The sequence below is a fragment of the Tachyglossus aculeatus genome, chromosome X2, assembly GCF_015852505.1.
Source record: "Tachyglossus aculeatus isolate mTacAcu1 chromosome X2, mTacAcu1.pri, whole genome shotgun sequence".
NCBI lineage: Eukaryota > Metazoa > Chordata > Mammalia > Monotremata > Tachyglossidae > Tachyglossus > Tachyglossus aculeatus.
Window position 1 is genome coordinate 9,562,509 of NC_052100.1, and position 11,754 is coordinate 9,574,262.

The 11,754-nt window shown below is 49.9% G+C and overlaps 1 protein-coding gene across 1 annotated transcript; it reads right to left on the reverse strand.

Annotated features, from left to right (window-relative positions):
• Positions 1 to 271: 271 nt before the first annotated feature.
• On the reverse strand, positions 272 to 11,591 carry CCDC130 (coiled-coil domain containing 130). The gene is made up of 10 exons (XM_038771250.1): positions 11,332 to 11,591; positions 9,629 to 9,672; positions 8,917 to 8,970; positions 8,017 to 8,099; positions 7,017 to 7,072; positions 5,960 to 6,020; positions 4,201 to 4,343; positions 3,463 to 3,635; positions 1,641 to 1,779; positions 272 to 699 (listed from the first exon to the last, which is right to left on the reverse strand). The coding sequence occupies exons 2-10, from the start codon at positions 9,629 to 9,631 to the stop codon at positions 287 to 289; spliced, it is 1,125 nt and encodes a 374-aa protein (XP_038627178.1). The 5' UTR covers positions 9,632 to 9,672; positions 11,332 to 11,591; the 3' UTR covers positions 272 to 286.
• Positions 11,592 to 11,754: the final 163 nt, after the last annotated feature.

Consider the following 11,754-nt stretch of genomic DNA (forward strand, 5'->3'; position numbering starts at 1 on the left):
ATTCCAAGGCTCTTTGAAGGGTCGGTGGGAGGCAGCCCAGCTCTGGCCTTCTGTTGTTAGGTAAAAATGATTTGGGAAAGAGCAAATGGAACTTACTTTAGGTCTTGAATGCTTTTGTGGTGGTGGAGGGGGAAAAGGGGAGCGGGAAAAGAGTCTCCATGACTGCCCCCAAGGAGAAGCGATCTGAGACCAGCTCGGGCCCTAGCTGGGGGTGAGAGCGACGGTTACTTCTGGAGACCAAACCGGTCCCAAAGAAAAGAGGTTAGCTCCAGCTGGGAAAGATGAATCAGTCACTTTCGGTGTCCGAGTAATCCGCAACTAAGGAAGAGCTGATGCTAGTGGTGCTAGGGGCCCTCTTGGACTCTGTTTCTTGAGGGCACTCTGGGTCCGCTGGGCCACAGAAGCTGTCCTGGACCACTTCCCAAGAGCTCTCTTCTCCCTCATTCGCCCCGAGGGCTTCTAGGACACCGCCGGTCACAAAATCCCCTGCCGAGTTCTCGCACTCCTCCTTGGATTTCCGCAGTACGATGCCCAGGTTGCTCACTTTAAGGGAGGGATTACTGGTTGAGGGTTTCCTGCCGATGGCCAGCTTCTTCAGGACATCGTTGGCTTTGCCGCCCGACCCAGGCGTTGAGGTTGGAGAGAACCAGGGGCGGCCGGAGATCTCGGTCCGTTTCAGTTTCTGTTTGGCCTCGTAAGCTTGGAAGGAGGAGGGGAAAGAAACAAAATCAGAGTCGAGGACAAGCTCTTCATGACTGTGATTCTTCTAGACTGTGAGCCCGCTGTTGGGTAGGGACCGTCTCTATATGCTGCCAACTTGTACTTCCCAAGCGCTTAGTACAATGCTCCGCACACAGTAAGCGCTCAATAAATATGATTGAATGAATGACTTTTCAGCTCGCCCCACCCCACTACAGGTAGCCACAGGGATGGTTCCCTCCCACCCTGGTTCATTGTCATTTATTGTGCCACAAGCTTTAATGGGGAAGGGGAGGCGGTGCAGGTTAAAGAAAGAGGATGTTGACCTGTTTTGCTGGAATCATTAACGCTACCTTCCACCTCAAAAAAAGCAGCAGCTTGGCTTCGTGGAAAGAGCACGGGCCTGGGAGACAGAGGACCGGGGTTCTAATCCCAGCTCTGCCAGATGCTTGCTATGTGACCCTGGGCAAGTCGCTTCGCTTTTCTGGGCCTCAGTTCTCCTGTTCTGACTCCTAGTTGGACGGCGAGCCCCATGCGGGACAGGGACTGTATCCAACCTAATCCACTGTACCTCCCCCAATGCTTCAAACAGTGTTTGACACATAGCAAGCGCTTGGCACTTAGAAGCAGCAGGGCGTAGCAGACAGACCACGGGCCTGGAAATCAGAAGGTCATGGGTTCTAATCCCGGCTCTGCCACTTATCTGCTGTGTGACCTTGGGAGAGTCACTTCTCTGGGTGCCTCAGTTACGTCGTCCGTAAAATGGGGATTGAGACTGTGAGCCCCATGTGGGACAGGGACTGTGTCCAACCCGGTTTGCCTGTATCCACCCCAGCGCTCAGTACAGTGCCTGGCACACAGTAAGCGCTTAACAAATACCATGATCATTATTAACGAATACCATAAGGGGAAAAAAAAAGGCCAAGTGAAGCACAGCATACAGTCTAGGCTGTGGTACTTGAATAAGGCAGCCAGCTTCCGATCCTCTTCGGACTCCCGGACCAGAGGGATGCTGAGACTCGCCTTGGTTTGCAGAGCCAGATCCTTCTCTTCTTCCTCCTTGATGACTTTTTTTTCTTCCTGCAGAACCAGAATTGAGAGAGGAGGGAAAAAGATATGGGAATTGAAAGGATGGCGCTCCGTGAAAACGTCTTCAAAAAGTTCATCTGCTCCCACGGCTTGGCCCACCACCTCTAGGAGGATGGCTTCCAGATCTGACTCTACTAACCAGCAACCTCTCCTTCTCAATCAATCGTATTTATTGAGCGCTTACTGTGTGCAGAGCACTGTACTAAGCACTTGGGAAGTACAAGTTGGCAACATACAGAGATGGTCCCTACCCAACAGTGGGCTCACAGTCTCGAAGGGGGAGACAGAGAACAAAACAAAACATATTAACAAGATAAAATAAATAGAATAGATATGTACAAGTAAAATAAATAAATAAATAATATACATATTTAATAATATACATATTTATTCTCGGCAATCTCGCGTTTTCTCTTGCCTCCAGGGCTTCTCCATACGGAGGTTCTCCATACGGAGAGCACGGGCTTGGGAGTCAGAGGTCACGGGTTCTAATCCCGGCTCCGCCACTTGTCAGCTGTGTGACTTTGGGCAAGTCACTTAACTTCTCTGGGCCACAGTTACCTCATCTGTAAAATGGGGATTAAGACTGTGAGCCCCACGTGGGACAACCTGATCACCTTGTCTTTCCCCCAGCACTTCACACACAGTAAGCGCTCAACAAATACTATCATCATTATTATGTTCCGCAAGCATCTCAAGCTCGTCACGTCTAAACCCACCTCGCCCTGACAGATCCCCTCTTCCACTTCACTTTCCCGTCACAGTTGACGCCACCACCATCCTGCCCATCTCTCAACCCAAGCCTTGGCGTTGTCCTTGACTTGTCCCTCCTCTTTCAACCCCCGGAGTCACGGTGTAGCCAAACCCTATCAGTTCTTCCTCCTCCACTTTTCCAGAATCTTCCTCTTCCTCGCCATCCAAATGGCCACGATTCTGGTCCAGGCGCCTGTCATAGCCTGCCTTGAGGAGGCATCAGCCAGCCAGCTTGTACTTCCCAAGCGCTTAGTACAGTGCTCTGCACACAGTAAGCGCTCAATATGATTGATTGATTGATCAGCCTTAAGCACTCAGTACAGTGCTCTGCACATATGTAAGCGCTCAGATAGCCTCTTCACTGACCTCCCTGCCTAGTCTTCCACTTTGATGCTTGGATCATTTTCCCTAAATGTAGTTCTGCACACATCTCCCTACTCCTCCCCGCCACCGCCCCACAGCACTTATGCATACATGTATATATCTATAATTCTATTTATATTGATGCTTATTTACTTGTTTTGATGTGTACATATCTATAATTCTATTTATTTATATTGATGACTGTTTACTTGTTTTGATGTCTGTCTCCCCTCTTCTAGACTGTAAGCCTGGTGTGGGCAGGGACTGTCTCTACTGCTGAAGTGTACTGTCCAAGCGCTTAGTACAGTGTTCTGCACACAGTAAGTGCTCAATAAATATGACTGAATGAATTAACTTCTTAAAAATCTCCAACATCTTTCCATATCAAGAAGAAACTCCTGATGGTTGGCTTTTAGGCATGGATTCAGCTCTCTCCTTCCTATTTATCCACTCTCTCCTCCCACTATGCCCCAGCTTGCACTTTTCATTCCTATCAAGCCTCTACCATTCCTCATCACTATTATTATTAACTCTGCACCCCTTGGGGCCCCTCCTCACCCTAAACTTCTGCCTCAGCATGCTGTTGAGGGCAAAATCATCCTTCCAGGCGCTCTGGGCCTCCTGAATATTCGACAGGGTGGGAATGGCCTTGTGCAGCTTCCCGCGGTCGGCCGTGCCGTGCTCTAGGCGGAACATGGCATCCGTCTCCAACTTCTTCTTCTCCTCTCCCTCTGGAACAAGAAGGCGGGTTGTGGGTTATTCAGTCATATTTATTAAGCACTTACTGTGTGCAAAGCACTGTACTGAGCACTTGGGAGAGTACAATAGAACAACAGACACATTCCTGTCCACAGCGAGCTCACAGTCTAGAAGAAAATAATAATCAGGGCATTTGTTACGCGCGTACTATGTGCCCAGCACTGTACTAAGCGCTGGGGTGGATACAAGCAAATCGGGTTGAACGCAGTCCCTGTCCCGCTTAGGGCTCACGGTCTCAATCCCCATTTTCCAGATGAGGTCACTGAGGCCCAGAGAAGTGAAGTGACTTGCCCAAGGCCCCGCAGCAGACAAGCGGCGGAGCCGGGATTACAACCCATGACCTTCTGACTCCCAGGATCGTGCTCTATCCACTACGTCATGTTGCTTGGACTGAAATCGTTCCCGCCCGGTTTCGAACCGAGGACCTCTCGCTTGTACAGCGACCGCGATAACCGCTAACCTCCGGAGACCCCCCCAGCTCCCCGCGGGAAGGTCCCTCCCGCCGCCCCGCGTGCCGGGCAGGGAGACGGCGCTCACCCGTGGTTAAGATCTGTTCGTTATCCTCCATGTCCCAGCGCTCCTCCTTCCGCTGGGCGCCACTCACGATCACGTAGTCACAGTTGGCGGGGTCGGTCTGCATTTCGATATAGTTGATGCAGAGGTGACACTTCATCCGGAACCTAGGAGAGGAGGAGAACCACCGGTTAGACGACGGGCGTGAAGTAGCGTGGCCTGGCAGATAGAGCCCGGGCCTCGGAGTCACGTGGACCTGGGTGCTAATCCCGGCTCTGCTGCCCGTCTGCTGTGTGACCTTGGGCAAATCGCTTCGCTTTACCTCATCTGTAAAATGGGGATGAAGACTCTGGGCCCCATGTGAGACATGGACTGTGTCTAACCTGATTAGCTCGCATCTACCCCAGCGCTTAGTACAGTGCCTGCCACATAGTAAGCGCTTAACAAATACCATTTGAAAGACAAAACAAAAAAGGTGATGTCCCTCCAGGAACAGGGGTTTGGGAGTGGTTTGGAGAGGCCGTTCTGATTGGAAAGGGCGGAAAAGAACGGAAACCTGGAGATTCATTCATTCATTCGTATTTATTGAGCGCTTACTGTGTGCAGAGCACTGTACTAAGCGCTTGAGATGTTCCAAGGGTGAAGAAACCTGACACTGGGGCCTGAGGGAAGGGTACAGAAGGATGAAAACAATTAAAAAATAAAATAAAAGTCCGAAACCAAAAGTGGTTGTTGGTAAGAATCATTTTGGAAACCAGCGATGTCTATCAAGCCTCAATCAATGGTATTTCCTGACCACGTCCCGTGTGCAGAGCACTGTACTAAGCGCTCGGGAAGAGTACACTACCACAGAGTTGGTAGACGTGTTCTCTGCCCACAAGGAGTTTCCTGTCTATAGGCCTCTGGGATAGCTGAGAGGTGGAGGAGTGTTCCTAGTCTTAGATCTCCTAAAAATTCCCCGAGCAAACTCGGGGTACAGAGATTTCGTTCTTGGGCCTGGGAGATTGCTTTTCTTTTTCTAACCAAAATGCACATCACAAGCCCCCTGAGGGCCAGGGACTGGGTCTTATTCCCACCCCTGTGTTTTTTCCCCAGCATTCAGTGCTCTGCACATGGCACACGCATGGCGTAGCGGATAGAGCACGGGCCTGGGAGTTGGAAGTTCAGGCGTTCTACTCCTGGCTCCAACACTTGTCTGCTTGGGCAAGTCACTTCACTACTCTGGGCCTCAGTTACCTCATCTGGAAAATGGGGACTGAAACTGTGGGCCCCTCCTTGGGACAAGGACTATATCCAACCCGATTTGCTTGTATCCACCCCAGTGGTCAGTACAGTGCCTGGCACATAGCACTTAACAAATACCATGATAATACTAATTAATACTACTGCTACTACCACCACATTAAAGATTGTTCTCTTGTTTGCTCCCTTTATTCACCCATCCCGCGGCCCCATAGCACTTATGCACACACCCAAAACTTATTTGTACTCACGTCTGTCTCCCCTTCTAGACCGCAAGCTCCTTGTGGGAAGGGAACGTGTCTAGCGACTGTTATATTGTACTTTCCCAAGCACTTCATCCAGTGCTCTGCCCAGCATAAGCGCTCAATGAATACCACTGATTGATTTCTTCAGGGTCCGGCCACGGGGGGATTGAGTTTCCAGGTACAATGAGGAGCTTGCCTCTCGTAGCCCAACCTGACTGTGACCCCCTCCCCACTTCCCTCAGCCTGGCTCCTAAGACTCCTCATGAGGGGAACCACCAAGACAAAGCCAAAGTCACCTGTAGATTGGCGTGGTGTAGTAATTTCCAACCTTCTTCTTTTCGGCATTGTAACGCACACCTGGGGAGAATGGAGGGCGAGAAGTAGAAAATCCATAGGAACTTTTGGGGGCTGGTCATATTGGACTCTAGCCCCATCGGACCAAGAAACTTTTAGAGAAGCAGCATGTCTTAGTGGATAGGGGCCCGGCCTGGGAATCATGAGGACTTGGGTTCTAATCCTGAATCCACCGCTTGTCTGCTGTGTGATCACGGACACCTCACTTCACTTCTCTGTGCCTAAGTTTCCTCATCTGGAAAATAGGGATGAAGACTGTGACACCCATGTGGGACAGGAACTGTGTCCAACTTGATTAACTGTTATCTACCCCAGCGCTTAGTACAGTGCCTGCAAGGAGTAAGCGCTTAACAAATACCATTAAAAAAAAAACAAGAAGAATATCTGGACTCGGTCTATGACCAGGTTCACCCCCAGCTGCTGGGTAATCCTCTCTTGCCCACTAGACTGCAGTCATAATAATAATGATGGTAATTATGGTATTTGTTAAGCACTTACTATGTGCCAGCCCCTGAACTAAGCGCTGCGGTGGGTACAAGCAAATCGGGTTGGACACAATCCCTGTCCCACGTGAGGCTCACGGTCTCAATCCCCATTTTCCAGATGAGGTAACTGAGGCCCAGAGAAGTGAAGTGACTTACCCGAGGTCACACAGCAGACAAATGATAGAGCCAGAATTAGAACCCAAGACCTCCCGACACCCAGGCCTGGGCTCTCCCAAGCGCTTGGTATGGTGCTCTGCACACAGTGAGCGCTCAATAAATGCCACGGGTTGATTACGTACCAGCAGCTGGTGACCAATGGTACATCACAGCAGCTTAAGACCAGAATGGAAGGAAGTTGCTCATTCCATCAAGGCTACCACTGGCTGCTTTACTCTCAGAGCGTGTGTGTGAGTGCTCAGCTCTGGCAGGCTCACACGGTTACGAGTAAGGCAGGCATGCGCGGGGGTGTGTGAAGAATTCATCTCCCTTAACTACTTCAAGGAGGAACACTCACCCATGCCGATGTGGTTTTTACAGCCATCGCACCAGATGTTGTAGGGCATCTCAAACCTGGGGGCAAAAACAAACCAAAATAAAAAACCCCAGTATTTCTGGACATCCCCTTGGGGTCCCAACCAGTTCATTCTGACCCAGGGCTAGCTTCCATACAAAGGCCCGGCTGGCTTTGAGAGTGGGATGTGTTTAGAAAACGGGATAAACAACTCTTCACCGCTCCGTGGATTTAGCAGCCGTTAAGGGAACCAGAGGGCATCTCGGGCACTTTTGGGAAATTTCACCTGTGTTCCTTTCCTAAAGAACCTCTGACCTCTCCTACTCATTCATTCATTCAACTGTATTTACGAGTGCTTACTGTGTGCAAAGCACTGTATTAAATGCTTGGGAGAGGACAATATAACAAACACATTCCCTGCCCACAACACATTCCCCATGACACCCCTGCCTGCTCAGTCTATAAGAGGCTCTACGCTAGAAGACTTGGCCACATAATCTTGTGCCAAAAGACATACCCCGAAAACTGCAAGTTTTAACAGAATCCACACAGACAGCAGAGGTGTCAGGCAAGAAATACCCAGTGTGGTTTTTTTTTAAATGGTAGTTTGTTAAGCACCTACTATGTGCCAGGCGCTGAGGTAGATACAAGCTAATCAGGTTGGATGCAGTCCACGTCCCACATGGGGCTCCCAGCCTTCACCCCCATTTTACAGATGAGGGAACTGAGGTGCACAGAAGTGACTTGCTCAAGGTCACACAGTGGACAAGCGGCAGAGCCGGGATTAGAACCCAGGTCCTTCTGACTCGCAGGCCTGGGCTCTACCCACTAGACCATACTGCTTCTCAGTGGTTGAATCTCTTCACCTGCTGTCGCCATTTTGCCCCCCACAATAAGATGCTGTGCGTCTTCCCTCCTGAGTCTTTCCTTCCCACATGCCTTCAACAAACCAGAGGGGGACCACCCTACCCCCGCCCCCCCCCGAATTTTCCTTTCCACTTACCGAATGATAAGGATGCCCTGTGAGAGCTTCCGTGCTCTCTCCCGCAGAGGGTGGCTATTCTGGTACCGATTAAGAGAGCCATGCTGTCGAGAGATGAAAGCAGATCATTGCTGGCGATGTTGGCCACCTCCTTTGGTGGCTGGTGCCATCTTCCATTCATTCATTCAATCGTACTAAGCGCTGACTGTGTGCAGAGCACTGTACTAAGCGCTTAGAAAAGTACAATACAACAATAAACAGTGATGATCCCTGCCCACTTCCCTCCAAACACCATGGCATTTTGTTTATACACCTTATTTCCACACACCAGGGACATCCAGAGACAGAGCAGAGATGGGGCTGCCAATTCACTCAATCGTATTGAGTGCTTACTGTGTGCAGAGCCCTGTACTAAGCGCTTGGAAAGTACAATTCCAATTTATTTATTTATTTATTTTACTTGTACATGTCTATTCTATTTATTTTATTTTGTTAGTATGTTTGGTTTTGTTCTCTGTCTCCCCCTTTTAGACTGTGAGCCCACTGTTGGGTAGGGACTGTCTCTATATGTTGCCAACTTGTACTTCCCAAGCGCTTAGTACAGTGCTCTGCACACAGTAAGCGCTCAATAAATACGATTGATGATGATGATACAATTCGGCAACAGATAGAGACGAGCCCTACCCAACAACGGGCTCACAGTCAAGAATCCTGGTGCTCTTCCCTCACACGGGGAGCGGCTCATTGCCCCGATTCCCAGTCTTATTCCGAGGACGCCATCGCACCCTATCCCCAAAGGGTAGCTGGACCACTGCTCAGATTAGAGGTAATTTAACTGAGGCGCCGGCCAACCTCAAGCTGTTTTCTCCCTGGCAGGTTTCTCCCTGGCCGCACGGACTGGCGAACAAATCTTTTTCTTACCTTGGATGGATCGAAGTCAGGAGGGTAATACTTGTTTACCCCTTTTCTTTCACCCTGGAAGCCAAAGAAAGATATCACTCATCTTTACCCTTTCGGCAAATGAATATACACGACAACGTGGCTCCCTATCTTATCGGTTAAGCCCTGATGAAATTATTTTCATGAGCGGATGTGAGAGATAAGGCCTCTTCCCCGACTTCCCCAGACGAGAAAAGTCTTCTTAGTTAAAGTTCACTGCTCTGGGATTTAAGAAGGATGATAGAGAAGCAGCATGGCGTAAGGGCTAGAGCACGGGCCTGGGAATCAGAAGGCCATGGGTTCTAATCCTGGCTCTACCACTTGTCTGCTGTGTGATCACAGATATGTCACTTCACCTCTCTGGGCCTCAGTTTCCTCATCTGTAAAATGGGGATTGAGACTGTGAGCACCACATGGGACAGGGGCTGGGCCCAAGCCAACTGGCTCGTATCCACCCCAGCACTTAGTACAGTGCCTGGCACACAGTAAGTGCTTAACAAATACCACAGTTATTATTATTAAGGAACAGGGTGAAAGTGGAATGTTAAGTAGGGATGGGAGGAGGTGATAAAATCCAGCATTTTCCCATCATTAGGTTGACCAAATGCTTAATTTGTGAACATCTTTAAGACTGCTGAGCTACAAATGAGGACATGAGCTTGGGCCCCTCAAAGAAATGATTCATTCTACTTACCATCTTGAAAAAAGTCTAACGCCAAGTAGCTTGAATGCCTCGATCTGTAAAAGACAACAACTTAACCCAGATCCTCCTGGCCACTTACATATCACACACACACACACACACACACAGACACACACGCGCGCATTACTCTGTGGTTAAGGGGATGATTAAGGGCCACTACTGGTTACTGAAACGGAAGCAGAGAGTTCGTTTGTAAGCAGCTCCTTCGAGGGAGCAAGAGTCAGTAATATTGAAAGGCCGGTGTGGGCAGGGATTGTCTCTCCTTATTGCTAAACTGTACTTTCTAAGCGCTTAGCACAGTGCTCTGTAAGCACTCGATGAATACGACTGAATGACAATCATCATCATCATCAATCGTATTTATTGAGCGCTTACTATGTGCAGAGCACTGTACTAAGCGCTTGGGAAGTACAAATTGGCAACATAGAGAGACAGTCCCTACCCACCAGTGGGCTCACAGTCTAAAAGGGGGAGACAGAGAACAAAACCAAACATACTAACAAAATAAAATAAATAGAATAGATATGTACAAATAAGACTGGAAGGAGGTCCATTATATGGCGTCACTTGCTTCTGCTTCCAGTCTCCCCCAAAGCATTATTTAGTAATGATGGTATCTGTTAAGAGCTTACTATGTGCCAAGCACTGTTCTAAGCACTGGGGGAGATACAAGGTAATCAGGTTGTCCCACGTGGGGCTCACAGTCTTAATCCCCATTTTCCAGATGAGGTAACTGAGGCACAAAGAAGTTACGTGACTTGCTCAAAGTCACACAGCTGACAAGTGGTGGAGCTGGGATTAGAACCCACATCCTCCGACTCCCAAGCCTGGGCTTTTTCCACTAAGCCATGCTGCTTCTCTATTTTTTTTACGTTTCCTCTACAGTTTTCCACCCAAGAAGCCCAAGGCCCTCTCCAAAAACACGTTCCCGTACACACAGCACCCAAGTGCTTAGTACAGTGCTCTGCACCCAGTACGCGCTCAATAAATACGACTGACCGATGGCAACCTGCAAGAACTCTTCGTGAGGGAGCAGACTAGTGAGGAGGAAATGGGGAGAGCCCAGGCTTGGGAGTCAGAGGACCTGGGTTCTAATCCCGGCTCCGCCACTTGTCTGCTGTGGGATCTCGGGCAGGTCACTTCACTGGGCCTCAGTTATCTCATCTGGAAAATGGGGATTAAAAGTGTGAGCCCCACATAGGACAACCTGATTACCCTGTACGTACCCCAGCGCTTAGAATAATAATAATGATGGCATTTATTAAGCGCTTACTCTGTGCAAAGCACTGTTCTAAGCACTGGGGAGGTTACAAGGTGATCAGGTTGTCCTACGGGGGGCTCACAGTCTTAATCCCCATTTTATTCATTCAATCGTATTTATTGAGCGCTTACTGTGTGCAGAGCGCTGTACTAAGCGCTTGGGAAGTCCAAGATGGCAACATCTAGAGACAGTCCCTACCCAACAGTGGGCTCATTCTAGAAGGGGGAGAACAGATGAAGGAACTGAGGCACAGAGAAGTCCCAAAGTCACCCAGCTGATAATCGGCAGCGCCGGGATTTGAACCCATGACCTCCGACTCCAAAGCCCGGGCTCCTTTCCACTAAGCCACGCTGCTTCTCTATAGAGAAGCACTTAGAACAGTGCTTGGCATAGCGTAAGCGCTTAAAGACCATTATTATTATTATTCCCTTACCTTCAAACGAAAGGGCCTTCTTACCCTTTTCCCAACCCTGCTTCCTTTCCCTCGGAAAGGGCGCTGAGGGGAGGAGTGTGGACGCTATGTCCCTGGGAAGTGACGCTCTGGAGGTGATGGGCCCGTCCGAGGAAAGGTCTCGGAGAAGGGGGGAGGACGGGGACTCCTCCCAAGGGGACGATCCTCGGTCTGCGTGGAAAATGGGATCACCAGGGAGGAGGGATGTAAACAAGCTGGGAAAAGCGCCTCAGCTGAAGGAAACACCGTCCTCAGCTGCGTCCGGTCGCCTCCTGACGTCATCAGTCCGCGCCCGCTCCCGGAAGTCCTCTGGGCGGCGGACTCAGCGGAGCCCCCCTCACGTGACGAGGGTGAGGGCTTTTTGTCCCCCCTCACGTGATCGGGCTCGAGCCGCCGTTGCTGCTG

What these genes read in the sequence shown, in the direction of transcription:
- CCDC130 (XM_038771250.1), bottom strand. An exon ending in CTGACTTCGATCCATCCAAG is followed by an intron (nt 8,100 to 8,916) that starts GTAAGAAAAAGA and finishes ATCTCTCGACAG; the next exon opens with CATGGCTCTCTTAATCGGTA. An exon ending in TAAAAACCACATCGGCATGG is followed by an intron (nt 6,021 to 7,016) that starts GTGAGTGTTCCT and finishes CATTCTCCCCAG; the next exon opens with GTGTGCGTTACAATGCCGAA.